The sequence below is a fragment of the Nyctereutes procyonoides genome, unplaced genomic scaffold (assembly GCF_905146905.1).
Source record: "Nyctereutes procyonoides isolate TBG_1078 unplaced genomic scaffold, NYPRO_anot_genome, whole genome shotgun sequence".
NCBI lineage: Eukaryota > Metazoa > Chordata > Mammalia > Carnivora > Canidae > Nyctereutes > Nyctereutes procyonoides.
Window position 1 is genome coordinate 26,074,911 of NW_026575132.1, and position 25,966 is coordinate 26,100,876.

General features: G+C 60.1%; 1 protein-coding gene across 1 annotated transcript in view; it reads left to right on the top strand.

Moving 5' to 3' along the window:
• SPEG (striated muscle enriched protein kinase) overlaps nucleotides 1–25,966 on the top strand; it is a 57,402-nt gene that overhangs the window by 27,491 nt on the left and 3,945 nt on the right. The window contains 28 exon segments of the mRNA XM_055345041.1: nucleotides 250–425; nucleotides 2,922–3,182; nucleotides 4,243–4,401; nucleotides 4,511–4,700; nucleotides 5,542–5,765; nucleotides 8,205–8,324; nucleotides 8,543–8,647; nucleotides 9,219–9,425; nucleotides 9,830–9,953; nucleotides 10,072–10,247; nucleotides 12,792–12,904; nucleotides 13,347–13,515; nucleotides 13,772–13,868; nucleotides 14,012–14,212; nucleotides 15,542–15,599; nucleotides 16,071–16,148; nucleotides 16,255–16,433; nucleotides 16,940–16,966; nucleotides 17,594–17,746; nucleotides 17,930–17,972; nucleotides 18,960–19,028; nucleotides 19,293–19,431; nucleotides 19,434–21,266; nucleotides 21,497–21,628; nucleotides 24,883–24,999; nucleotides 25,155–25,322; nucleotides 25,434–25,556; nucleotides 25,706–25,873. Of these exon segments, the coding sequence (XP_055201016.1) occupies nucleotides 250–425; nucleotides 2,922–3,182; nucleotides 4,243–4,401; nucleotides 4,511–4,700; nucleotides 5,542–5,765; nucleotides 8,205–8,324; nucleotides 8,543–8,647; nucleotides 9,219–9,425; nucleotides 9,830–9,953; nucleotides 10,072–10,247; nucleotides 12,792–12,904; nucleotides 13,347–13,515; nucleotides 13,772–13,868; nucleotides 14,012–14,212; nucleotides 15,542–15,599; nucleotides 16,071–16,148; nucleotides 16,255–16,433; nucleotides 16,940–16,966; nucleotides 17,594–17,746; nucleotides 17,930–17,972; nucleotides 18,960–19,028; nucleotides 19,293–19,431; nucleotides 19,434–21,266; nucleotides 21,497–21,628; nucleotides 24,883–24,999; nucleotides 25,155–25,322; nucleotides 25,434–25,556; nucleotides 25,706–25,873 (5,609 nt within the window).

Below are 25,966 nucleotides of genomic sequence, written 5' to 3' on the forward strand. Positions count from 1 at the left end.
AAGCAGGAAAGCTGTCTGTTCGTTATAAAAATAAGACACCCAGATGTTTCAGAACTAGTAAGAGCTGAACAATGTGGTTAGTTTGCAAGAAGGGTAAGATCCAAGTGGGCAGAGGAGGGGGAGAGTCGGGCTGAGATCCTGGCCCTGTAACCCGGGGATAGATCCGGGAAGCAGGTAGATGATGTGAGGGAGGAGGAACCTGCAGGTGGGGACCTGGGCGCCCAGACTGAGTGTTTGTCCCTCTGACAGGCTGAGAAACCGGCAGCCCGTGCGCCCCGACCAGCGGCGCTTCGCGGAGGAGGCAGAGGGCGGGTTGTGCCGCCTGCGGATCCTGGCTGCCGAGCGGGCCGACGCCGGCTTCTACACGTGCAAGGCGGTCAATGAGTATGGCGCCCGGCAGTGTGAGGCCCGCCTAGAGGTCAGAGGTGAGTCCCTCATGCTCTCCACGAGCCCCACCCCTGCCCCGGCCCCGGCCTCATCCCTGCTCAGATGCCAACTTTCATACAACCTTAGGTCAGAACAGGCCTTAGAGATCCCATGGTTGGTTGCTTGTATTGTAGTTGAGTAAACCGAGGCCCAGAGAGGGGAAGTGCCTTGCCCGAGGCCACGCGGCAAATTGTTCAGTGCTCAGCCTACTACACCGTCCTGCCTTTCCTATGCTCGGTCACACCTACCCCTGATGCCAGCCAGAGAGACCCTGCTTCCTGCCACCAGCTATCCCCTCCCCACACTCTTCCAAGCTTTTGTCACCTTGCCCTTTCCAGGCTCCTCCCTCACACCCACCCCGCCTCTCTCCTCTTGCCCCTTTGCCCTCCTGTCTATCCCATTTGCTGCGCAGAAGCTGTTGTGGTTGGAGGTGGCAGTGGGGAGAGTCTGATAGCTGGACCCGTTCGGAGGGGCCCTTGGGGTGACTTGGGTTTGAAGCATTGTGGGGATCCCAGGGGTGCCCGGGTGAGCAAGACCGTGGAATGTGGAGAGGGCTGGGCCCCCAGAGTTGGGACATAAAGGCAGGGGCCTTTCGGGCGACTGGGACAGCAGGCAGGCCTTTGCCAGGCTGCCCTTGGGGCGCTGGTGGTTTTCCTCCCAAGGGCTGGCCAGTAGTCTTGCCTTCTACGTCACCTTCCCGGCGTGCAGCTCGGGGCTGGGAACCCCTCCTTAGCTCTGCACTCAGCCATCATCCCTCCTTTCCTGGTAGAGGCCGGCTCTGAGAGCTTCACAGGATACCCCAGCCCCTGTTGGAGCTCTGACCCTAATGGTCAAGGTCACCTCCACTGGGCTCTGCGTGCCTCAGTTTACCGGCCCTGTGCCTCCCGTTCTTGGGGCTGCCACCTCCGTGGTCTCTGAATTCTTCAGCTCTCCCCACACCCAATCTGGCCCCCGTTCCCTGGCCTGTTCCCGCTTCCCCTCCAGGGTCTAGCTCTGCCTTGCTTCTCTGTGTTAACCCATGTCTCGGTGCTTCTCTCTCTTTGGGGTTCCTCCTGACATCCCCCAGGCTTTGGGGGCCCCTGATGCCTGTGAATGCCTCCTCCCACCTCCCCCAGGGGCCCACGGCCTCTGTTTGCCCAAGAACCCCAGAGACCCACCCGCCTGGCCTCTGGCTGGCCGCCGGTCCCTCCCACGCTGACCTTGGAGGAACCCGGAAATGGCAGTGCACCCTGGCAGTTTTAGAGGCAGCTCTCCATGCAGAGGGGGCCTAGCCAGGTCTGCGTGGTGTGCGTGCCTGTGCGTGCGTGTGGGTGCGAGTGTGCTGCACTAACCTGCCGCTTGCTGACTGAGGTTTTTGTCTGTACACAGGCGAGTGAGCTCAGGGGGCCGCCTGCGCTCCCCCCGCTACCCTCCGAGCCGCGCCCCTGTCTCAGGCACTTCTCGGACCTCGCTGTGTTTCACTGCCTCCTGCCCACAGACCCCGCCGGCCCGCCGGCCCGGACCCTGTCCCAGCCTCCCTTTCCTTCCCTCCCCACCTTACAGCATCCCGGGATAGCCCATGGGCCCCTAGGGACCCTCCCTTCCCAGGTGGACATATGGCTGGGCAGGCTGGGAGCCCCCCACGTGGGCCGAGTGCCAGGAGGGGGCAGCCAGGAGGGGTATCAAGACATGCCCCCAACCCCGGTCTCTCCCTGCAGGGGAGCACCCAGCGAGCGCATGTGCTACCGCTGCTACAGGCCCTGTCTGTCTATCTGTTTGTCTGTCTGTGTGTCTGTGACAGTCAGGGAAGGATGCCCCTGAGCTGGTGTGGGGTGAGGCAGAGTGGGAGAGGTCAGGGCATGGCATCCGCAGGTTAGAGGGGCCTAGGGGGGCTCACGAGGCGGGGGACAAGGCACTCACCATTCCAGAAACGGGTTTCAAAAGGCACAACACTATTTCACAAGAGACTAAAAGCCAGAGGCCCTCGGGCCCTACGTGGATGAGGAGGCCTGACCAGGACCCGCTCTGGGCAGGTTTAGGGCTCAGCTGGGGCTCCCCTCTTCACTGTCAGGGCCCGCCCGGATGCTCTGTCTGGGAAGGAGGGTGTTAGCCAGGGTGGCCAGACAGTAAGGGCCTGCTGTAGTGGGTGTGGAGATATTTGAAAAAAGGTGTTTCTTAGCTCAAATAAAGTCCAGTTTGTACCCAGCTGGTGTGCTGTGTTGTTTTTTTTCCGCCGCCGTTTCTGCCCCTACGTGGCCCCTCCGCGTCCCTGCCCTCGATGCCCTCCCACTTCCCCTGAGTTCATCCTCCCTGGCCCAGCTTGGGTTGCCATCCTGAAGCCAGGCCCTGGAGCTCCTTGCTGTCCTGGCCGGGCGGGCGGGCTTTCCCTGTCTCCGAAGGAACAAAATGCATCTCTCTCTCTGTATCTGTCTGTCTCTTTGTGTGTGCGTGTATGTGTCTCCCTCGCCCCGTGTGTCTTATTCCATGCGTGCCCCCTGTGGCCGCTTCCCCCCCAGCACATCCTGAAAGCCGGTCCTTGGCCGTGCTGGCCCCCCTGCAGGACGTGGACGTGGGGGCCGGGGAGATGGCGCTGTTTGAGTGCCTGGTGGCGGGTCCTGCCGACGTGGAGGTAGACTGGCTCTGTCGAGGCCGCCTGCTGCAGCCTGCATTGCTCAAATGCAAGATGCATTTCGATGGCCGGAAGTGCAAGCTGCTGCTCACCTCTGTGCATGAGGACGACAGTGGTGTCTACACTTGCAAGCTCAGCACGGCCAAAGGTAACTGCCCACTCAGGCCCTGGGGCTGCTGTGGGTGCCCAACAGCTGGAGGGCGGGGGCTGCAGGTGTAGGAGCTGGGGGCAAAGGAAGATCATGCACAGCACCTGCCTCCATCACATCTGCGTGTGGAGTGGCCCCGGGTACAGAGTGCCTTCTGGAGCCGTATTAGCCCTTGTTCCTACGGGGAGCCTGCCCGCTGCCATGTAGCAAACCCACTCGGACTTGGGTTCCAGTCCCCTCCCCGCCACGTCCAGCCACGTGACTTTGGACAAGTCACTTCATCTCTCTGAGCTTTAGACTATCTGGACAAAGGGTTCATGAGACCAGCTACCTCGCAGGGGGGGTCAGTGGGATTAATGAGATGATGTATGTAAAGAACAAAGAACAGCACAAGCCTGACAAAGGGTGACACCTAATAAATGTCAGCCATTATTATTATGAATGACATCTCTGACCTGGTCCTCGTCCTCCTTTGGAGAGCAGAGGGAATGCCTCACCAGCTTGTGGTGACAAGCGCCTAAGGTGACACTGGAAGCCTTTGTGAGCAGGAGGGGATCGGGTCAGTGTAAGGAAGGGGCTGTTATGTCCCCCAGATTTTTTTGTGGGGTGGTGTTTTAGGGCAAAGGAGCATTGCTCTGGGTCTGGGGTGGGTGGGAGGGAAGTGTGGGCACCACTGGGCCCAGAGGCAAGTTCTAAGGGCAGGGGGAAGGTGTGGAGGAGGAACCGGGTTTGGCTTCCAGGCCCCTCACCTAGACCTGAGCCGAGCTTCATCCTGAGCAAGCGGGGGCGATGACGAGGGGCTCCCATTGTGGCGGCCACGGCCGCCGTGGCAGCCTGCCGCCTACCCTTGCCAGCCCCCACCCTCCTGAGAAGGCCAGGTCTCTGGGTCATGGCCATGGCCTCACTCCAGCATCTGGGGACCTCGCTGGGCTCTGTTCCATTTCCAGCTCCCAGCCCTGTTCCCCTTTCTTGCCCAGTGTGTGTGGGGCGGAGCCCTCTGGGTGGGCCTGCCTGGGACTCTGTGGCCTTCCCCACCCCAGTGCTCACCCCTCCCTGCTAGATGAGCTGACCTGCAGTGCCCGGCTGACCGTCCGGCCCTCACTGGCCCCACTGTTCACTCGGCTGCTGGAGGACATCGAGGTGCTAGAAGGCCGGGCAGCTCGCTTCGACTGCAAGATCAGTGGCACCCCACCCCCGGCTGTTACCTGGACACATTTTGGTATGGCTGTCCACCCTACAGGTGTTGGGGGACCCCGAAGGCCCGAAGGGCAGTCTCCCTCGCTGAGCCTGCTCCGTATTTCCGTATTCCTGCTGCTTCCTCCCCCCAGGCCGCCAGGTGGAGGAGAGCGATAACTTGCGGCTCCGGCAGGACGGAGGTCTGCACTCTCTGCACATCGCTCATGTGGGCAGTGAGGATGAGGGGCTGTATGCAGTCAGCGCCACCAACACCCACGGCCAGGCCCAGTGCTCGGCCCAGCTGTATGTGGAAGAGCCTCGGACAGCTGCCACTGGCCCCAGGTGTGGTGGGGCTGGAGGGCTGGTGGGGCTGCAGGAGCTGGTGGGGCTGGAGGGCTGGTGGGGCTGCAGGAGCTGGTGGGGCTGGAGGCCTGGAGGCCTGGAGGGACTAGAGAGGCTGCTGGGGCTGGAGGGGCTGGTGGGACTGGAGAGGCTTGAGGGCTGGTGGGGCTGGAGGGCTGGCTGGTGGGGCTGGATGGGCTGGTGGGGCTGGAGGGACTAGAGAGGCTGATGGGGCTGGAGGGGCTGGTGGGGCCTGAGGCCTGAAGGGGCTGGAGGGGCTAGAGGGCCGGTAGAGCTGGAGGACTGGTGGGGCTTGTGGGGCTGGTGGGGCTGGAGGGCTGGTGGGGCTGGAGGGGCTGGTGGGGCTGGAGGGGCTGGAGGGACTGGAGGGCTGGAGGGCTAGTGGGGCTGGAGGGATGGAGGCCTGGAGGGGCTGGTGGGGCTGGAGGGACTAGAGAGGCTGGTAGGGCTGGAGGGGCTGGTGGGGCCTGAGGCCTCGTGGGGCTGGAGGGACTGGAGGGCTAGAGGGCTGGAGGGACTGGAGGGACTGGAGGGCTAGTGGGGCTGCAAGGGCTGGAGGGACTAGAGAGGCTGGTGGGGTTGGAGGGGCTGGTGGGGCTAGAGAGGCTCGAGGGTTGGTGGGGCTGGAGGGCTGGCTGGTGGGGCTGGAGGGCTGGAGGGCTGGAGGGCTCGTGGGGCTGGTGGGGCTGGAGAGCTGGAGGGCCTGTGGTCTGATGGGGCAGCAAGGGTGGCAGGCCTGGCGGGGCTGCCTCTGAGGTGCCCTGGCCCCATGGTGGGAGGTGCCGCTTGAGGCCCCTGGGCAGCCGTGTCGCTCTTACAGCTCGAAGCTAGAGAAGATGCCATCCATCCCCGAGGAGCCGGAGCAGGGTGAGCTGGAGCGGCTGTCCATTCCCGACTTCCTGCGGCCCCTGCAGGACCTGGAGGTGGGCCTGGCCAAGGAGGCCATGCTGGAGTGCCAGGTGACCGGCCTGCCCTATCCCACCATCAGCTGGTTCCACAATGGCCACCGCATCCAGAGCAGTGATGACCGGCGCATGACACAGTGTATGTGTCCGGCCCCTTCGGCACCCACTTAGCTTGCAGTGCCTTCACCCTCTCCCTGCCCTGAACCTTCCTTCCCTAGCCTGCTCAGGGATGGGGTGCCTGCAGGAGGGGCGCACAGAGGGGCTGGGAGGTCAGGGCCTCTTTCCTTGAACTGCTCGGCACCACCTGCGGAGTCACCACTCCGGGCCTGGGTGGCCCCCCTAGCATGTACTGGGCAGGCAGGCAGACAGTACAACTTGCTACTGACCAGCAGCAGGACTGTGGGCAAGGTTACAGAACCCCTCTGTGCCTCAGTTTCTCCATTTGTAACAGGCTCATTATAAGAATTAAATCGGTTAATAGGAACGAAGCACTCGAGTAGGCCTGGCAAATAGCAAGTGGTGAGCGAATGTTAAATCTTGTTATTACTTCTCTTGTTGCTTGTTCGTAAAGCAGTGTTGCTCACGCCTTCCTGAAGAAATTTCAGTGAAAAGGCCGGCGTGGGCAGCGTCTGGCCCTGAAAGGATGCTTGGCCAGGGTTGTTAACAATGGCAAAGAAAGAAAAGGAGCCGGGGAGGAATACAGAGGAACGTATTTGGGACCCTATCCTTCCCGCCCGGGCTGTTTCTCTTGGAGCGTGTCAGCTCCAACCTGGAAAGAATCCTGTGTGAGCAGCTTTATCTGACCCCATCAGACAGCCCCTGCTGTGACCCCCCCGCCCCCCCCCCCGTGATGGGTTCCTCTTACAGCTGCAGCACTTGGTAAGTGCCAGGCCCTGAGTGCCAAAGGCCTGCCACCCATGAACTCAGCTTCCTCATCAGAGGCCTACAGGCCTGCAAGGCAGGTACTCTAACCCCTGTTCGCAAATGGGAACCAAGACTTACAGAGAGAGGGACATGGGCTTCCCCAAAGGCAGGAACAGACCATCTGACTCGGGCCTAGCTCCTAACCAGGATACCCCCCCACCCCCCCGTGCCCTAGCTCCCACCCCATTCTCCAGTGCTGTGTCTCTGACCCTTCCCCTCTCCTCCTCCTCTTCCTACTCCTCCTCCTCAGGCTGTCTGCTCAGCCCACGGACTTCTTGTCTCTCACTCTGCTTGAGGCCTGGTGGGTGTCTGTCTCGGGATCTGAGCTGGCGTCCCTGCTTCTGTCTGTATCTGGGGTCGGTGGCAGCATCTGGTCTGTCTTCCTTTATAAATAGTGTCAGCAGAGATAAATGAATGCGTGAGTGTTCCATGTGGAGATAACCACTCAGAGAAGGGAGGAGTGTTTGGGGATGGCCCTGACATGCAGGAAGACAGGCTGGCCTCTTCCCCTCCACGTCCTGCCTGAGATGGCCTCCTTATCATCATGCAGGGATCACAGTGTAGAGGAAGAAGTTCAGAATCAGAGGGAAGCAAGTTCAAGCCGTGGCTTCATCATTTATTAGCTGTGTCACCTTGGACAAGTCCATTAATGTCTCTGATCTCATTGGTAAAATGAGGATAGTTTTGCAGGGTTGTTGAAAGGATTATGGAAAAAAAAAAACTGCATGCCAAGTAGCTGGCGTCGACTGGACACCAAGAGTCAACTCTTATTATAATTTATAATATCACATCTTCGGCACTCCCTACGTGTAAGGCATCAGGGTCTGGGCCTGACGGGACAAGTCAGCCCCGTCTTTAAGGAGCCATGGCACATGCAAGTTAAGAAGGTGGCTCACCCCAGGCCATGTGGGCCTGGTGCTGGAGGGCCTGGGGAGGGAGCTGGGTGGGGAGGTGAGGGTACAGAGGAGGCTTCCTAGGCTGGCACTCATATGAACTGTGTCTTGAAGGAGAAGGCTTTAGGTAAGAGAAGACAATTCTTGAAGGAAGGAATTTTGTGAGCAAAAACCTAGAAATGGAACTCCTGTGGCCTTTCAGGGACCTGATGGCTTGACGGGGTGGGAGGAATAGCAGGAGACATGGCTGATGGGCTGAGGGCCAAGGGCTTTGGATGCTAGCCCGCATGCAGCAGGTGCCTTTCAGGTTTCCAGGTCAAGAGGTAACATGCAGCGCCATTGGTGGAGCGTGGACTGTACCAGTGGAGGGCTCTTGCAGGTGCTGTGTTGCAGTGGGGACCAACAGTGGCCTTGGGGATGGAAAGGGGACTGAGGGAGGGGCCTTAGGAACAAAGTGGTGACCCCCAGAGGTGCGGAAATGAGGGGCAGCCAATAGGAAAGGAACCCACAGAGGAGGAATCAGGCTGGCGGAACAAGGAGAAATCGCTGGAAGGACAGGCCTGTAGGCAGAGGCTTGGCAGCCTGGACTTCAGGTTTGCTGCAGGGTGGACATGCTTCTCACCATCTGCCCCACTCTCGCCCCCTTCCCTGCTCCCCGCAGCAGCTTGGGGTAAAGGGCCAGGCCAGTGGTGGCATGGGCCCGGCCCTCAAAGTATCCTTCTTGTTCAGGCCCAGTGTCATTGTCTCCCCCCACCCCCCAGACAGGGATGTCCATCGCTTGGTGTTCCCTGCTGTGGGACCTCAGCACGCTGGTGTCTACAAGAGTGTCATCGCTAACAAGCTGGGCAAAGCTGCATGCTATGCCCACCTCTATGTCACAGGTGAGGCAGGCCCCCTCCTGGTCAGCTGCATCCATAGCCCAGCCTCTGGCCCTATGCAGGGGCCTGGGCAAGGGAGGGGCCTCCACACCAGCCCCCTTCCCCTTGTACCCTGGGGAGCCATCTGGCCTCACCCCTGGCCCGCTGTCCTGAGGCTTGGTCATCCTGCAGAGCCATTGGGCCCTAAAGGATGCAGCAGACCTCCAACCTGTGTTTTTCAGATGTGGTCCCAGGCCCCCCAGATGGTGCCCCGCAGGTGGTGGCTGTGACTGGGAAGATGATCACGCTCTCATGGAACCCCCCCAGGAGTCTGGACATGGCCATTGGTGGGTCATGCCACACAGGGCTGTGGGGAGATTATGAAACGGGGGTAGGCTGAGGCAGGGGCACCAGGGGAGCCAGGCTGGGGGGCAAGGCCCAGAGGAGCATACCGGGAGGGGAGGAGTGGAGGCAGCACTGGGAACGTGGCTATGCATGTCTCCTCTCCAAGGTGGATAAAGCCCCGGCTCTGCATCAAGAGACTCCACAAAGGGGTCACCACATTCCTCTTCTCAGAGGGCCTGGGTGCTTGGGTCATGATCCTGGGAACGTCTTCCCCTTCTCCCTGCTCTGTGCCTCAGTTTCCCCACCTCAGGTAGTAGCAAGGGATTGGGATATGAGTTACGCTCCCTCCATGTCTATAGCTGGCCCCCATGCCTGGCATCCTATTGGCTCTGAGCCTGGCTGGCCAGGCCAAGTGGTTGGAAAGAATAGACAGGCGGCAGGCAGAAGCAAGAGGAGCTATTGAGGTGGGTCCTCAGAGCAGACTAACGATGAGTTTCTAGGTCCTGAGCCGGCTGGATGGGGGGCAGCGGGTGTCCCAGCAATGCCCACCTCCAGCAGCTGCTTCCCCACCAGACCCAGACGCCCTGACCTACACCGTGCAGCACCAGGTCCTGGGCTCGGACCAGTGGACAGCGCTGGCCACGGGCCTGCGGGAGCCCGGGTGGGCAGCCACAGGGCTGCGTAAGGGGGTCCAGCACATCTTCCGGGTCCTCAGCACAACCATCAAGAGCAGCAGCAAGCCCTCGCCCCCCTCCGAGCCTGCACAGCTTCTGGAGCACGGTGAGTCTGGGCCCCAATGTGGGGTGGAGGCTGCTGGGCTGGAGAACTGGGTCTTCATGGTGGAGGCTCAGGGGCTGGTCTGGACATGCTGGCTGTGGTGGAAACAGCATGGCTGGGGGCGACCTCATCCAGTCCGAGCCCTTCTTTCTCCTGAAAGCATCATGCACAGTGGGCAAGGCTGAGGCTCTGGAGGCAGACAAGCTGGGGGTGTGGGGGACACAGTCCCAGCTTCGCTATTTCTTGGCTGTGTGTCCTAGACAAATAGCTGAACCTCTCTGAACCTCAGCTTCCTCATCTGTAAAAAATGGAGCTCCTGTGGCAGTTGGGAGGGTTAAAGGTCTAGAGGGTAGGTGCTAAGGACCTGGTGTCAAGCCCTGCGTTAGCCTGTGCTCTCCTCTGGTCAGGCCCGCCCCTGGATGAGGCGCCCACTGTATTGGACAAGCCAGATGTCGTGTATGTGGTAGAGGGACAGCCCACCAGTGTCACGGTGACCTTCAACCACGTGGAGGCCCAGGTCGTCTGGAGGAGGTAGGCCCGGCCCTGTGTATGCCTCACTCTCCCCCATGCGGCAATCCAGCTCTGGCCATCCTGGCCTGATCCCTCTGGGGCTGGATCTTGGGTAACCTCTCTGTCGTGTGTCTCTTAGTTGCCGAGGGGCTCTCCTGGAGGCGCGGGCAGGTGTGTATGAGCTGAGCCAGCCAGATGACGACCAGTACTGTCTTCGGATCTGCCGGGTGAGCCGCCGAGACGTGGGGCCCCTTACCTGTACTGCCCGCAACCGCCATGGCACACAGGCCTGTTCAGTCACACTGGAGCTGGCAGGTGGGTGACAGCAGGCCTCCTCCCCTCTCCTCACGCGCCCAGGTGTACACACCCCTCTGTCAGGCCCGTCCATCGAATGACTATAATAATACCAGCACTAGTGGAAGGAACGGTGATAGTGCTAATAAGATATTTATTGAGCACACCTAGTATGTGCCAGGCTCAGCACGGAGTACCTTCCACGTGTCACCTCGTGGAACGTTACATTAACCCAGCGAGATGGGGTTGGTTATTAGCCTCATCTGACAGATGGGGAAACTGAGACTCAGAGAGTATCCTAAGGCACAGGCACAGGAGCCCACAACCTGGTAAGCACAGGAGCTGGGATTCAGGCCTGGGTGCTGTTCGCTCCTGTGTTAAACACGACAGGATGTACGTAGGACCCCAAATATGACAAACATAGGGAGACCAAGTTAATTTCAAAAAGACTAAAAGCCGGGATCCCTAGGTGGCTCAGCGGTTTAGCGCCTGCCTTTGGCCCAGAGCGTGATCCTGGAGTCCCGGGATCAAGTCCTGCGTCAGGCTCCCTGCATGGAGCCTGCTTCTCCCTCCTCCTGTGTCTCTGCCTCTCTCTCTCTCTCTCTCTCTCTCTCTCTCTCTCTCTCTCATAAATAAATAAATAAATCTTTAAAAAAAAAAAAAAAAAGACTAAAAGCCCAGGCGAGCGCAGCTGATCAGCAGACTCCCAGCTCCGGGGACCCTGGCTGCCCTTTGGCACCAGCCTATTTGACAGAACCTCCTCCCGACCTTTGCGGTGAGGCCCCTTCGTATAATTTCTCCTTTAGAGATGTAGTCTCTCAACCGGGGGCACGCATTAAATAGTAATTGTCTTGTTTTCCGGTTTGTTAATTAACTCTAGACATATGTAACTGCCACTCAGAACTTCAGATCAGCGTGAGCTAAACAGTGTTACCTGCTGAGTAGATACAATTCCGACCAAATGCAAAGGAAGTGACATCTTAGCGCAGGCCCTCGTATGGTAGATGAATGTACATCTGCGGGTGCTTTTTAAAAAACCATTCAAGTTCCCTTGAAACCTTCAGAGAGCAGCCCCTCACCACCTCTAGACTAGAAACCAGATTCCTAGAGGGGCGGGAAGGGATCTTTAAAGTGGAAGCAAGTGGCCGCAGGGTGTGTGAGGAAGATGGGGCAGCCCTGCTGGCCCTGATGTCCCGTGGGATTCCCCATTTCCCTTTTATATGTCTCCTCCCCTGCCCAGCTTCCCCCCACCCCCCCACCCCAGCCACACCCCCGGTACTTCCTTCTCAACCCTTTACTTTGCTCCTCTGAGCTTACCTACCATGTGCAAGACTCATTGTTCTTCCCAGATACAGGAAGAACCCTAGGGTTTGGGGAGGCCCCAGCCCCTGAGAGTCCTGTAGCCCAGCCTGGCTGGGTCAGTGACTGGTGTCCCAGCCCACCAGGAGGCCAGGACTAGAACAGGCCTGGGGCTTGGATCTACATGCCCTACCCACTGTGCTCACACACACACCCCCACCCCCAGCCCCCAGGCAGGGCAGGGGTAATGGCCTCGTTCCCTCATATCTGCCTGAAGATCACTACCTGAAGGAGGTAGTGTCTTCTTCACTCCCTTTTATCTATATAAAACCAGGTTAGGCACCAGCGATGGGTGGTGATCCCTGCCCAGTGCTCCCCACTCTTCCCCACCAGGCCTGCTCCCTCCCACTCTTCTTAAAGCTGAGATCCTCAAATAATGCTTAGGAGGCAGGACAGCGGGAAGTCACAGATCCCTCCACAAAGCCCGTTGGAATATGTATTTAATTCCATCCTGAGAATTAGAAGCCACGTTTGCGGGGAAATAACTTGAGCGCATGATACGCTCAGGGAATGAAAGCACAGTCACGTGCGGGAGAGCCTAAGCTGAGACTCAGCACCTGATTGTTCGTCGGACCATCTCCCAGATGGTAAAAGGCTCCTTCAACATTTAAATAAGATTCAGTGAGAAAACATCAAGATAGAGGCAATGCATTGGTGAATTTAATTCAGGGTCCCAGCCTGAGCTGCGAGCGGGGCCCAGGACCTTAGGGCCAGAGGTAGGGCCGTGCGGGAGGGCGCTCACCCACAGGGGGCAGCATCGGGCCATTCTGTGCCAGCCCATTAATGCAGCAAGGGAAGAGGCTCAGGGTGGCCAATCCCAGTTTTTCCGGAGAGGCAGGAAATCCAGATTTCTTTTGTGTGTGAAAATCTCCTAGTTTCAAAGCTGGCAAATGAATACTGACGAACCAACACAGCAAGGCTGCACCTTGTGGCTTAGGTTTTCTGAGATTTGGAGAACACCGTGTGTGGACACAGGGGAGAGCGCTTGGTCCAGGCTCGAAGTCTGGTGTTCCCTGGGGGCCCCCCTCAGTCTGAGGGCCACAGTGGGTGGGGTGCTGGGGCCCTGGGAGGCGCGGGGGTGGGGTGGGGGTGTCTGGTGTTCTGTCTCAACCAGTTGCTGAGGGAGGGTTGGGAGCGGGACTGAGGAGGCAGGACTTGTGACCTCAGTGTAGTCACCCTGTCCTCCACCCCCGTGTTGTGTTTCAGAGGCCCCTCGGTTTGAGTCCATCATGGAGGACATAGAGGTGGGGGCTGGGGAAACCGCTCGCTTCGCTGTGGTGGTGGAGGGGAAACCACTGCCGGACATCATGTGGTACAAGGTCAGGGGGTGTCTGAGGCCTCAGGGGGGTGTTAGCAGGGGGCTGGCTGGGAGCCTGCGGGGAAGGAAGCAGGGATTTCTGCACAGGAGGGGTGTTGGCCGCCTTAGGAGGAGGGGAGCCTGGACAGAGTAGGACAACGGTGTTGGCAGAGGTGCGGCTAGGAGAAGAAGGCAGGACCTGGGGATCTGTGTGATGCTGGGGGCAGGGGCTGTTTCAGGAACCAGGGCACTAATGGGGGGGCTGCAGGGCTCTTAGTGGGAGATAAAAGTGGAGCTGATTTGGGGTGCTGAAGGCAGCAGGCTCCTGGGGCTGGGGAGCGGGGCCCTTCGGTGGAAGGGCTCCTGGCCCCGAGGTAGGGATGAGACAGGCTCTTAGAGATAAAGGTGGGTCCCAGGTAGAGGCAAGACCAGGCCCCAGCTGGAGGTGACGGCCCCCTCTGCAGGACGAGGTGATGCTGGTGGAGAGTAGCCATGTGAGCTTCGTGTATGAAGAGAACGAGTGCTCCCTGGTGGTGCTCAGCACGGGGACCCAGGACGGAGGCGTCTACACCTGCACCGCTCGGAACCTGGCTGGGGAAGTCTCCTGCAAAGCCGAGCTGGCTGTGCGGTCAGGTGCGATCAATGCAAAGGGAGAAGGGGAAACAAAGCACTTACTTCCAGGAAGGTGTCATGAGCCCCGGGCCAGAAGCTGCACACCAGACCCCTCACTCCTGACCCACCACTGTCTCCCAGCCCTGGCACCCCACCTCGAGCCCCCACCATTCCTCCTCTTCTTTTGTCTCCACCCATCTGCCTGCCTCACCCAGTCTCTGCCCTCTTTCTTCCCCTGCCCTCCTCCCCCACCTAACACTCGGCAACTCTTCTCCAGCCCAGACAGCCATGGAGGTCGAGGGGTCCGGGGAAGCTGAGGGACAGCGAGGAAAGAGACTCAGTGACTTCTATGACATCCATCAGGAGATCGGCAGGTGTGGGGCTAGGAGGGGCAATGGGCCTAGGAGGGGCGATGGGGCCCGGGAGCCCGGGGGGCCTGGGCCTGAGACTCAGAGAAGGCCGTGTGCCAGGGCTCCAGCAATGACCCAGCCCCTCACCTCCCTGTGTTGTCCCCCAGGGGTGCCTTCTCCTACCTGCGGCGCGTGGTGGAACGAAGTTCTGGCCTAGAGTTTGCGGCCAAGTTCATCCCCAGCCAGGCCAAGCCAAAGGCATCAGCGTGGCGGGAAGCCCGGCTGCTGGCCCGGCTTCAGCACGACTGCGTCCTCTATTTCCACGAGGCCTTTGAGAGGCGTCGGGGACTGGTCATTGTCACCGAGCTGTATCCTGGGATAGGCTGAGTGGGTAGGGGACACGTAGCCAGTTAGCAACAGGTTTTACGCTTTAAGAAGTGGTCCTATTGACTGTCAGGAGGCACCGATCACCATCTGTGAGGTGTTCCCATTGACCATCAATAGATTGGGAGTTCTGAAGGCATCTTGGGAGTAGAGGCTGGAGACTTTGGCGAAAACCAACCATTTTTAGCACCCCTCGTCCGACCACCTTTTTCTTTTCTTTTTTTTTTTCAGCTTAAACTTACATAGCATTTAATGTGTTCCCGGCAGCGCTCTAGGAATTCAAGGACTATTAACCTATTTCATCCTCCTGTACGCCTATCTCATGGAATTGTTTTTATCTCCATTTTTTTAAAAAGGATTTATTTATTTTAGAGAGATGAGGGTGGGAGGGACAGAGGGAGAGGGAGAGACCCTCCTCCCACCCCCAGGAGATTCTGTGCTGTGGGCAGAGCCCAAGGCAGGGCTGGATCCCACAACCCTGAGATCAGGACCTGAGCTGAAACCAAGAGTCGGACGCTCAACCTACTGAGCTCCCACAGGCACCCCTTTTATTATATCCCCATTTTACAAATGATAAAACTGAGGTATAGAGAGGTTAAGTAACTCATCCAGAGTTACAGGTTACCCACCTAACAAAAGGTGTGCGCACGACGTGCAGTACAGTATATCCGGGCGTTCAGAGCGACCCTGTTTCAGATGAGCATAAGCACTAGCTGTATCTGGGAGGCTGTTTTCGTAAAGAATGGATTTTTATCCTTTCGTGAGAGCTCTGGTTAAACAGAGGCACACCGTGCTAAGGATGCTGGGTGGTCAGCTTGTCCTTCCCGTTAGCAGGGTGGCCGCATCCTTCATTCCTGCCTCCCAGTCTGCACTGTTAGAACCCGGCCTTCAGCAAAATGCCCAGCTGTTACATGTCGTAGGCTTCTAGCTCATTCTCAAATGGAGACAGAAAGTTGCATCCATGGTCAACAAAACTCTGGTCTAACTTGATTTCGTTAAATACCTAGCAGGGTGGTTGAGAGATGTCATCCCTGTTTTACACCTGAGGTCAGCCTGAGCTCAAAGATACTGGGTAACTTGCCTGAGATCCCACAGCAAAGGAGAGGTCAAGCAGGGGGGTCTTCTCTGTGCCCCGCACCTGATGATGGGGGGAAGGGTAGAGACATGCCTGCGAACTGGTATTAGATGTGCTTTAAGGGGAAGGAGAACCATGCAGACCTGGGGTCTGACTTGAGCTCTAGGGGTAGAGGGCACTGCCCAGGGAGGGCCCAGAAGTTGGCACTGGTCACTGTTCTCCTTGATCCGGGACACAGATGCACGGAAGAGCTGCTGGAGCGAATGGCCAGGAAACCCACCGTGTGTGAGTCTGAGGTGAGGGCAGAGGGTGGTCGGGGTCAGGTTGGGCACTGCTGTTTACCCACCTGAGCTCTGAGAACCGAGGGGTGGGTCCTGGGCCTGCCATCGGTGCCCATGAATAGGCCTGGGATGGTGGCGGCCCCTACCTCTGTTGCTACCCAGTTTCCTCACATAAACATTCCTCAGACATTTCTCTCCGAAGGAGCCCCACCTAGACTCTACGCAGTCTCACTGCTGTCCTGCCATGTAGCGCGGTGTAAGTTGTGCACTGCACGGTTCTATTTATTATAATGCACGTGGCTCCCTCCGTAATTGAGCTATGCGCCACCTGTGCAGCTGTACTTGGAGGCCCTAGATCTCAGACCTGCACCAGCCACCTGAAGGCCACTTCTCAGGCCTGGCCTGGCCTCTTGCCACAGTTCTGGCCATGATCAAACATAATACCCCACCCTTTCCCCATGGACTTTGGGCCTCCCATTCCCACAGATCCGGACCTACATGCAGCAAGTGCTAGAGGGAATATGCTACCTGCACGAGAACCACGTGCTGCACTTGGATGTCAAGGTGAGGTGCAGGTGGGGCGAGGGGAGCAGGTGCCCGGGTGGGAGGCAGGTGATGCTGCATCCTCCCCCCTTGGCTCAGCTCCCATGCCCTCCCTTGTGCTCCACAGCCTGAGAACCTGATGGTTTGGGATGGTGTCGAGGGTGAAGAGCAGGTGAGGATCTGTGACTTTGGGAATGCCCAGGAGCTGACCCCGGGGGAGCCCCAGTACTGCCGATATGGCACACCTGAGTTCGTGGCACCCGAGATTGTCAACCAGACCCCTGTGTCTGGGGTCACTGATGTCTGGTAATGTGGGCTCGCTGGGCTGCTGGGGTGGACCAGGGTAGCTCCCCTCTGTGCTGCGCTGGGGCCTGGCTCCCTGGTGAGCAGGGCTTCACCAAGCCCAGCTCCCTTCTCTGACAGGAGGTTGGTGGTATAGCTCCCAGGCACCCTTGCCCCTGTTACTACCTGCTGCTCATCAGAACTGATCTGATCGTTCAAGGCCTTCTCCTGTCCTGTCTTGGCTCCTGATTCCCCTAGATGCGGGGCCCTCTCCACTGTCGTGAGGCAGGCACGGCCCCTTGGTCCCCAGACTCCTCTGTGCTTGCTGGGCTGGCCCTGCCATGACCCTTGACTCCTCCAGGGACCTGGGGACCTCTGGGTTGAGAGTCCCCCTGAAGGAGACATCCTGGTGCCCACCTGTCTCAGCGAGGTCCCTCTTCCCTGGATGAGGAGGAGCAGAGGACCACTCCCTTCTGGTGGGTGGTGGGCCACCGTCCACTTACCCACCTCTTACTCTCCTTTTCCCACAGGCCTGTGGGCGTTGTTGCCTTCCTCTGGTAAGGACCCCTATGCACTCAGGGCCCCAGTTTCCGATGGTCTCCTAGCAAGCCCACCCCTAACATCTGCAGTTTGGGGCCTGCCATGCACCCCCTGTCTCCACACCCCTGCTCCTTCATGCACCACAAGGGGCCTCATGAGCATGGATGTGGATGCCCTAGCCTGCGGGTCCAAGCTCTGTCTACCACCATGCTCTTCCATAGGGGCAGGCTCGCTGACAGCCTGTGTGCGTGGCTGCGTATGGGGCTTAGTGCCATCTAGGCAGGGGACGGTGGGGCCCTGGGTGTTCAGAACAGGCATAGAGTGGGAGGCTCAGGCTCAGGCTCCTCACCTCAGGGACAGGCCACAACCGGAGGTCCTCTGAAGGATGGGCCCAGGGCAGGGAGCTGGGGGCCAGGTTCTCAGGGCAGTATTGCTGCCTCCCCTGCTGGGGGCTGGAGGGTGGGCAGCACAGGCAGGAGTCTGAAAGAGACTACCTACCCTCTGCTCAGAGGCACCCGGCCTCTGCCGTCCCCGTAGCCCCAGGGCTCTGTCCCCAGCCGCGCGTATCCCCTGGCATCCCTCGTCATCTCTGCCTCAGCCCCAGGACCCTGCCCACCTCCTGCCAGCCCTCTCTTCCTCTGCAGTCTGACGGGGATCTCCCCATTTGTTGGGGAAAATGATCGGACGACATTGATGAACATTCGAAACTACAACGTGGCATTTGAGGAGACCACGTTTCTGAGCCTGAGCAGGGAGGCCCGGGGCTTCCTCATCAAAGTGCTGGTGCAGGACCGGCTGTGAGTACAGGGCCCTGGGGAGCCCCTGACCCACAGAGTCCCCTCCACCCCCCACTCCTGCCCCAGCCTCTGCCCCTGGACAGTCATCCTCCCGACTCTTCACAGGCCCCGTGTTCCCGTTTATGGGAGGGCTCACCGCATGAGTGATAAATAAATCCCTTCCTAATCCTCATTCCCTTCTAGGAGGCCAACCGCAGAGGAGACCCTGGAGCATCCTTGGTTCAAAGTGAGTCTAGTCTTGCAAGGTAGTGTGGTACCAGGGGTGGGAGGAGGGGGACCGTTATTAACAGCCCCATTGATTGAGTGCCTACTGTGTGCAGTAGTCACGATAGGCAGTTGATACATGCATGGTCCGTCAGCCTCACCAGAGCTCTGCAGAGAGACGTTATTCATTACTTCTATTTTGCTGATAAGGAAACAGGCTTAAGCTGGGGTATCATGGACTCCAAAGCACAGTTCTGGGTGCCCCCCCACCCCATCCTGGGGGTTCCTCATCAGGCTTTCCCCTGCCTCTCAAGACCAGTTCGGGTCCTGCTCACTCCTGTGTGTCCTGCACTGTGGTGGGTGGCTGGCCTGGCTGGCTTGGCCTCCTGGTTCATGTGGCCAGAACTCTCTAGACTCCAGCACTGCAGGGAACAATGCCAGGCAGAGGGGTGGAGTTCAGCAGATGACCCAGAAGGAGTGAGTGAGCCATCCATTGAGTGTTGTGCTGGGTCAACTGAAGGTTGAAGTTATCCTGGAATCTGTCCTTTGGAGTGTGAGCCTGGCCTCTCAGATCATAAAGCCTGGGTGGGTGGCTGAGGGGAGCATCTGTGTTGGTCTGGGCCACCAAAGCTCCAGATGTCTGGGATGCTGGGGACAGGTGGTAGGCTGGGGGAGTGGCGCCCAGGCCAGGGGCCTAATAAGCACAGGCTCCTGAAGGCAGCCAGTGTACCAGGACAGGGCCCTGAGCCCCGGAGTAAGCCCCAAAGCCCACTCCGAGAGCCACTCGTTTTCTGCCTCCCAACCTATGTTCAGGGATTTTGTCCAACCCCAGGCACCTTGGCTGTGGGAGTTGTGACAGATCTAAGGAGAAAGGGGGCCCCAAGGATCCCGGACTTGGTGCTGCTCAGGCCACTGTCCTCTCCTGTGGACTTTGTCTCTCCAATGCCACACCTTGAGGATCTAGGTTGATGGAGGACTTTCCCTCAGGCCCTCTTTCCTGGGTTTGCAGACGCAGGCAAAGGGCGCAGAGGTGAGCACGGATCACCTAAAGCTGTTCCTTTCTCGGCGGCGGTGGCAGGTGAGTTTGCCCGGGCGCTGCCTCCGTGCCTCCCACCTTCTACTCTAGTTCTGCTCTCCGGCCCTGCCTGTTTCTATCCTGTGTCCTCACTTCCTGCTTGTGTATCTTCATCCACTTTGTATTCTCTCAGCTCCCAGCTTCGCTTCTGTTCCCCGACCCTCTGCCTGCCCTCCGTCTCCTCCCCGGGGGGCTGAGGTGGGCCTGAGTGGGCCAGTGTGGCCCTAGGGGGCCCTCTTGGGTCTGACCGCAGCACCCTGTCCCCAGCGCTCCCAGATCAGCTACAAGTGCCACCTGGTGCTGCGCCCCATCCCTGAGCTGCTGCGGGCACCCCTGGAGCGGGTGTGGGTTGCTGTACCCAGAAGACCACCCCCCAGTGGGGGGCTGTCATCCTCCTCTGACTCAGAAGAGAAGAGCTGGAGGAGCTGCCTTCTGTGCCCCGGCCACTGCAGCCCGAGTTCTCAGGCTCCCGGGTGTCCCTCACCGACATTCCCACTGAAGATGAGGCCCTGGGGACCCCAGAGGCTGGGGCGGCCACACCCATGGACTGGCAGGAGCAGGGAAGGACCCCCTCTCGGGAGCAGGAGGCCCCCAGCCCTCAGGCCCTCCCCTCCCCAGGCCAGGAGCCCCAAGCTGGGTCCAGCCCCCAGCGGAGAGAGCTCCGGAGGGGCAGCTCTGCTGAGAGCGCCCTGCCCCGGGCCGGGCCAAGGGAGCCGGGCCGGGGCCTGCATAAGGCGGCCTCTGTGGAGCTGCCGCAGCGCCGAAGCCCCAGCCCGGGGGCCACCCGCCTGACCCGGGGAGGCCTGGGTGAGGGCGAGTACGCCCAGAGGCTGCAGGCCCTGCGCCAGCGGCTATTGCGGGGAGGCCCTGAGGATGGTAAGGTCAGTGGCCTCAGGGGCCCCCTGCTAGAGAGCCTAGGGGGTCGGGCCCGGGATCCCCGGCTGGCACGGGCCGCCTCCAGCGAGGCAGCACCTCGCCACCAGCCCCCACCTGAGACACGGGGCCTGCAGAAGAGCAGCAGCTTCTCGCAGGGTGAGGCAGAGCCCCGGGGCCGGCACCGCCGCGCTGGGGCGCCCCTCGAGATCCCCGTGGCCAGGCTTGGGGCCCGCAGGCTGCAGGAGTCTCCCTCCCTGTCCGCCCTCAGTGAGGCCCAGCCACCCAGCCCGGCGAGGCCCAGTGCCTCCAAACCCAGTGCCCCCAAGTCTTTGAAGCCTGCCGCCAGCACACCCAGCGATGCCCCGCAGCCCGTGGCGCCCCAGCCTGCCCAAGAGAAGGCCCCAGAGTCCAGGCTAGAGCCAGTCGCAGCCCCCAAGCCTACACAGCCTGCCCTGGCACCACGAAGCCCAGAGCCCCCCCTCACACCCTATGCTCAGATCATGCAGTCCCTCCAGCTGTCAGGCCACACGCGAGGCCCCCTGCAGAGCCCCGGGGCACCTCCAGCCGAACCCAGGCCCCACCCGGCAGTGTTCGCCCGCGTGGCCTCCCCACCCCCGGGGGCCTCGGAGAAGCGCGTGCCTTCGGCTGGGGCGCACCCCGTGCTAGCCGAGAAAGCTCGGGTCCCCACAGTGCCCCGCAGGCCAGGGAGCAGCCTCAGCAGCAGCATCGAGAACGTGGAGTCAGAGGCCGTGTTCGAGGCCAAGTTCAAGCGCAGCCGCGAGTCGCCCCTGTCGCGGGGGCTGCGGCTGCTGAGCCGCTCGCGCTCCGAGGAGCGGGGCCCGTTCCGCGGCGCGCAGGAGGAGGACGGCATGTACCGGCCCAGCCCGGCGGGCACGCCCCTGGAGCTGGTGCGGCGGCCCGAGCGCTCCCGCTCCGTGCAGGACCTCAGGCCGCCCGGGGAGCCGGGCCTCGTCCGCCGCCTGTCGCTGTCGCTGTCCCAGCGTCTGCGGCGGACCCCGCCGGCGCAGCGCCACCAGGCCTGGGAGCCCCGCGGCGGGGACGGGGAGAGCTCGGAGGGCGGCAGCTCGGCCCGGGGCTCCCCGGTGCTGGCCGTGCGCCGGCGGCTCAGCTCCACGCTGGAGCGCCTGTCCAGCCGGTTGCAGCGCAGCGGCAGCAGCGAGGACTCGGGGGGCGCGTCGGGCCGCAGCACGCCCCTGTTCGGGCGCCTGCGCCGGGCCACGTCGGAGGGCGAGAGCCTGCGGCGCCTCGGCCTCGCGCACAACCAGCTGACGGCCCAGGCCGGCGCCGGCGCGCCTTCCGCCGAGTCCCTGGGCTCCGAGGCCAGCGCCACGTCGGGGTCCTCCGGTGAGGGCGGGGCGCGGGGCGGTGTGAGCGCGGGGAGGCGGGACGGCGGGGGGGGGGGGCTGGGAGCCTGGGGGCGCTGCAGGGCGGCTCTGGAAGGGACCCCCGGGCTTGGCAGGCCGAGCGGCCGGGTCTCGTGCGGGGCCTGCTGCACCTCTGCTGCTCTGGGGTGACCCCCGCAGGGAGCTTTTTAGGACTGGCTGCGCGAGCGCTCATGGGTCTGGTCTTCGCAGCTCCTGGGGAAAGCCGAAGCCGGCGGCGCTGGGGCCTCTCCCGGCTGCGGAAGGACAAGGGGTTATCACAGCCCAACCTGTCCGCCGGTGCCCAGGAGGACTTGGGGCACCAGTACGTGCGCAGTGAGTCAGGTAATAGAGGCCTGCTGGGTGCGCCGCCCCCTCCCGGCCCCAGGGGCAGGCATCGCGGGTGGAGCCCCCCTGAGTCGTGGAAGGGCCCTGGAATCAGGAAAACCATAAGAACGGCGTGAACTGGTTCCATCAACTAGTGATGCTGCGTGTCCTAGAATCGCTTTGGGAGCGCTGCCTCCTCCGACCCTCCCACGTTGTTTAGTAACTATTCTCCCCACTGTCCCCATTTTACCGGTGAGGAACCAGGCTCAGCCACGCTAAGGAGCTCATCCAAGTCACAGAGCTGGTGTAGTAAGTAAGTGGAGCAGCCAAAGAGTTGGGCTGAATGGTCCTCTGCAGCCCGACCCCAGGGGTGGCTTTGGGACACCAGACTTATGCCTTTCTTTGGCTAGCCTCCTCGCTCACGAGAGACCCTAACAGGTGTCTGTAAGTGGACAGCGATCTGAAGGAGCATAGGATAAGGCTCCCCTGACCCCACAGCTCCCCTCCAAATGTGTGTGTGCTTGAATGCACGCTCAAGGACACTCTCTCTCTGCCAGCCCAGAAGCCCACAATCTGGACTGTGCCCCCAATTCCCCATTCCTCCATAGCCCTGAGCACCCTGGCTGTCCTTCCCCGTCATCCTCCCTGCCCCCACAGAAGGGACAAGCAGCCATCAGGGCTTTTTGCTGCGGGGAGGGGGTCTTGGGATATGCCCTGCTCTGTTCCTCTGCCCAGGTGTCCTGGGGCTGCAGGGAGAGAGGTCTTCTCCTCCTGGGATCACCCCACTCTCCCACTCGAAATGGGATCATTACTCAGGGACCATAAGCAAAGGCTTCAGGGGCCAGGTGTCCCAGACCAGCACACAGATAGGAGCGGGCCCACCAAGCCAGGCTGTGTACAGGATCTCTATCAGTCACCAGTTCCCTAATAAAACCCCTCAGCGCCGTCCCTGCCGTGCCGCAGCTGTGCTTGGGGTGATTGTGTCCAGCTTTGGCCAGGGGAGCTGGGGTGTCTTCCTTGAGGCAGCAGGGGCTGTAGCCAGCAAAGAGGAGGGAAGGAGGCCAGCCGGTGGGGGCAGGGGTAGAAAAGGCAGGGAAAGAGAGAGATAAGCCAGCCCTGAGGCCTGGGGACAGCTGACTCCTTCCCACTGGGGCTACTCTCCCAGCTCCATTTTGCTTGTGCAGCTAATTCCCTGCCGAGGCAGTGTCCCCTTACCTCATCCTCTCCCCCCTCCCTGCCGGCAGAAAGCTGTCCCTATCCACTTTACCAACTTGGGCTGGCCTCCGAGGGATTGGGGTGGGACTGGCAGGGCTGAGCTGGGGTTACCTTTCACCTCTCCTCCTGGTCCCCCCTCTCTGTCCCCTACCCAGTACCCTCACTTGGTCTGGAGGCAGCCACTGATGAAACTATATTTACCTTGTGTCGTTGGAGCCTTGGTGTGGGACCCCTCCTTGGGGACACTGGGGTATAGCATGAAAGTGAAGGGTCATGCTAGGTGTCCTAGTATTTTTTTTTTAAGATTTTATTTATTCATGAGAGACACAGAAAGAGGTAAAGACACAGGCAGAGGGAGACGCAGGCTCCCTGCAGGCAGCCTAATGCGGGACTCAATCCCCAGGATCACACCCTGAGCCGAAGGCAGACGCTCAACCACTGAGCCACCCAGGTGTCCCTGTCCTGGTATTCACTCTGGCTCAGCATTCCTCCCCTGCTCAGGTCATTCCCACCTTCATTCCCTCCCAGTTCTTCAGACAGGCAGTAGCTGGGGCTCCCAGGGGTATGGACCCCTCAGCTCTCTCTGCCCATGGGGAATAATGCACCCCTTACCCCACCCCCCAAGGGTCTGGACCAGATTGGGATTTTTCTAAAGAGACTTCCCAGGGAGCAGGAAGGCAAATCTTCATGACACCAAGGAGCCACAGGTGGGCTGCAGTGCAGGGAAGACCTTGGCCCGTCCACAGCTCAGCCACGGGCACGTTTGCCAGCCGGCTAGGAGGTCAGCTTTGCTGAAACAGCCTCTTTCTCTGGGAGTCTGTCCCTGACTCCTCTCCTGGGCACACAGAGGTGCAGTAATCACAGCAACAATAAAAGCTAACACATATGAGTGTTTGTCATATGTTAGACCCATGTGAAGCACTTCACATGCCTCTTAATCCTCCCCAAAGCCTAGGAGCTTCGTATTGTGGTTTTCCTCAATTTACAGACAAAATATGGTCCAAAGTCATCCAGGTACTGTCCCTTGTCCCTCCAGAAGCTCTCACTACTTAGCTGACCTGAAGGAGTATGTACAAGACCCCAGGTGGGACGAGGGGCCGGGGAGGCTGACACACTTCCGGGGTGTGCCCTGTTTGCCTTGATTTTAGATCTTTTGAGACTGTACATTTTGTGTTTTTTGTTTTGTTTTCTTTAGGATTTTATTTACTCATGAGAGATACAGAGAGAGAGAGAGAGGCAGAGACACAGGCAGAGGGAGAAGCAGGCTCCATGCAGGGAGCCCGACATGGGACTAGATCCCGGGTCTCTAGGATCAGGCCCTGGGCTGAAGGCGGCACTAAACCACTGAGCCACCCGGGCTGCCCTTATAAAACCTTCTTAAAAAAAGATTTTATTTGTTCATTTGCGAGAGTGAGAGCGAGAGAGAGAGCAAAGAGCATGAGCAGCAGAGAGGAGCAGAGGGAGAGGGAGAAGCAGGCTCCCTGAGGGAGCCCAACATGGGGCTCGATCCCAGGACCTCAGGATCATGACCTGAGCTGACAGCAGATGCTTAACCAACTGAGCCACCCAGGTGCCCAGAGACTACACCTCTTGATTGAATGTTATGTTCAATCCCAGGAGTCTCTGCTCAGGTCACTGGATCCTGTCACTTGCCCTGTGGTGCCTCAGAGGGAATGGGCATTGCAGAATCTTAATCAGTATAGAATCTTAATCCATATTTGTTTTTATTTTATTTAACAAATGCTCATAGAACACCTACTTCGTTCCAGGCCCCGCTCCAAGTGGTTTAGAGACCTATGACATAGCTCGCAAGCATATTTCATAGTCAATGAAAGGAAAAGATAGCACTACACCCAGGGAAGATGATACTGAACCCAAAGAAAATTCCTGAAGGCATGACTTGGGGTTCTCCTTCCCACATCTGACTGAGAAGAGACAACCTTCCACTCTGCTCCCCCCACTGGCAGCACCAGCCCTCATACACGCCGTCCCCTCCCTCAGCCAGTCAGTGAGCCGGGGTTCCCGCACACCCATGGCTATCTCTGTCCTCCCTCCAGATTTCCCCCCAGTCTTCCACATCAAACTCAAGGACCAGGTGCTGCTGGAGGGAGAGGCAGCCACCCTGCTCTGCCTGCCGGCGGCCTGCCCCACACCCCGCATCTCCTGGATGAAAGGTAAGAGTGCTTCTCTCACGGTGGCAGGGAGTAGGCAAGTGGCCCCAAGGCCAGGGGATGCTCAGGGGAGGTGGCAACCCGGGGCAGGGGGGGCTGCTGCCGGACCCCATGTGCTGTCTCACTCAGCAGCCCCCTGTGCTCCTCCTGGCCCCTAGACAAGCAGTCCCTACAATCAGAGCCGTCGGTGATCATCGTGTCCTGCAAAGATGGACGGCAGCTGCTGAGCATCCCCCGGGCGGGCAAGCGACATGCTGGGCTCTACGAGTGCTCAGCCACCAACGTCCTAGGCAGCATCACCAGCTCCTGCACAGTGGCTGTGGCCCGTGAGCCTGGGGCAGGGACTGAGGGGGGCAGTGATGGCACGTGGTAGGGTAGGGCTGGAAGGGCCCCGAGCTGCATAGAGGGGCTCACTGGGGCTCCCCTCCTCTTGCCAGGAATTCCAGGAAAGTTAGCTCCTCCTGAGGTCCCTCAGACCTACCAGGACACGGCGTTGGTGCTCTGGAAGCCGGGAGACAGCCGGGCACCTTGCACGTACACGCTGGAGCGGCGGGTCGATGGTGAGGGCGGTCAGGCTGGTGGGAGGAGGGCGTGGGGGACGGAAGGCGCACAAGCCCTGGGGATCATCACCCTCCCTGGGCTCCTCACAGCCCCAGGGGGCTTGGGCCACCCTTCCTGTGGCCTCAGCCCCTCCCCCGTGCCGCCACAGGGGAGTCGGCCTGGCACCCCGTGAGCTCAGGCATCGTCGACTGTTACTACAACGTGACCCACCTGCCGGTTGGTGTGACCATGAGATTCCGGGTGGCCTGTGCCAACCGTGCCGGGCAGGGGCCTTTCAGCAACCCCTCTGAGAAGGTCGTCGTCAGGGGCGCGCAAGGTCAGTGGGGCAAGTAGGGGGGTGGCCAGAGAACAGAGGGGCCCCTGAGCACCCTGGTTTCACCAGTGCGGGGCAGCAGGTGATGATTTTCTT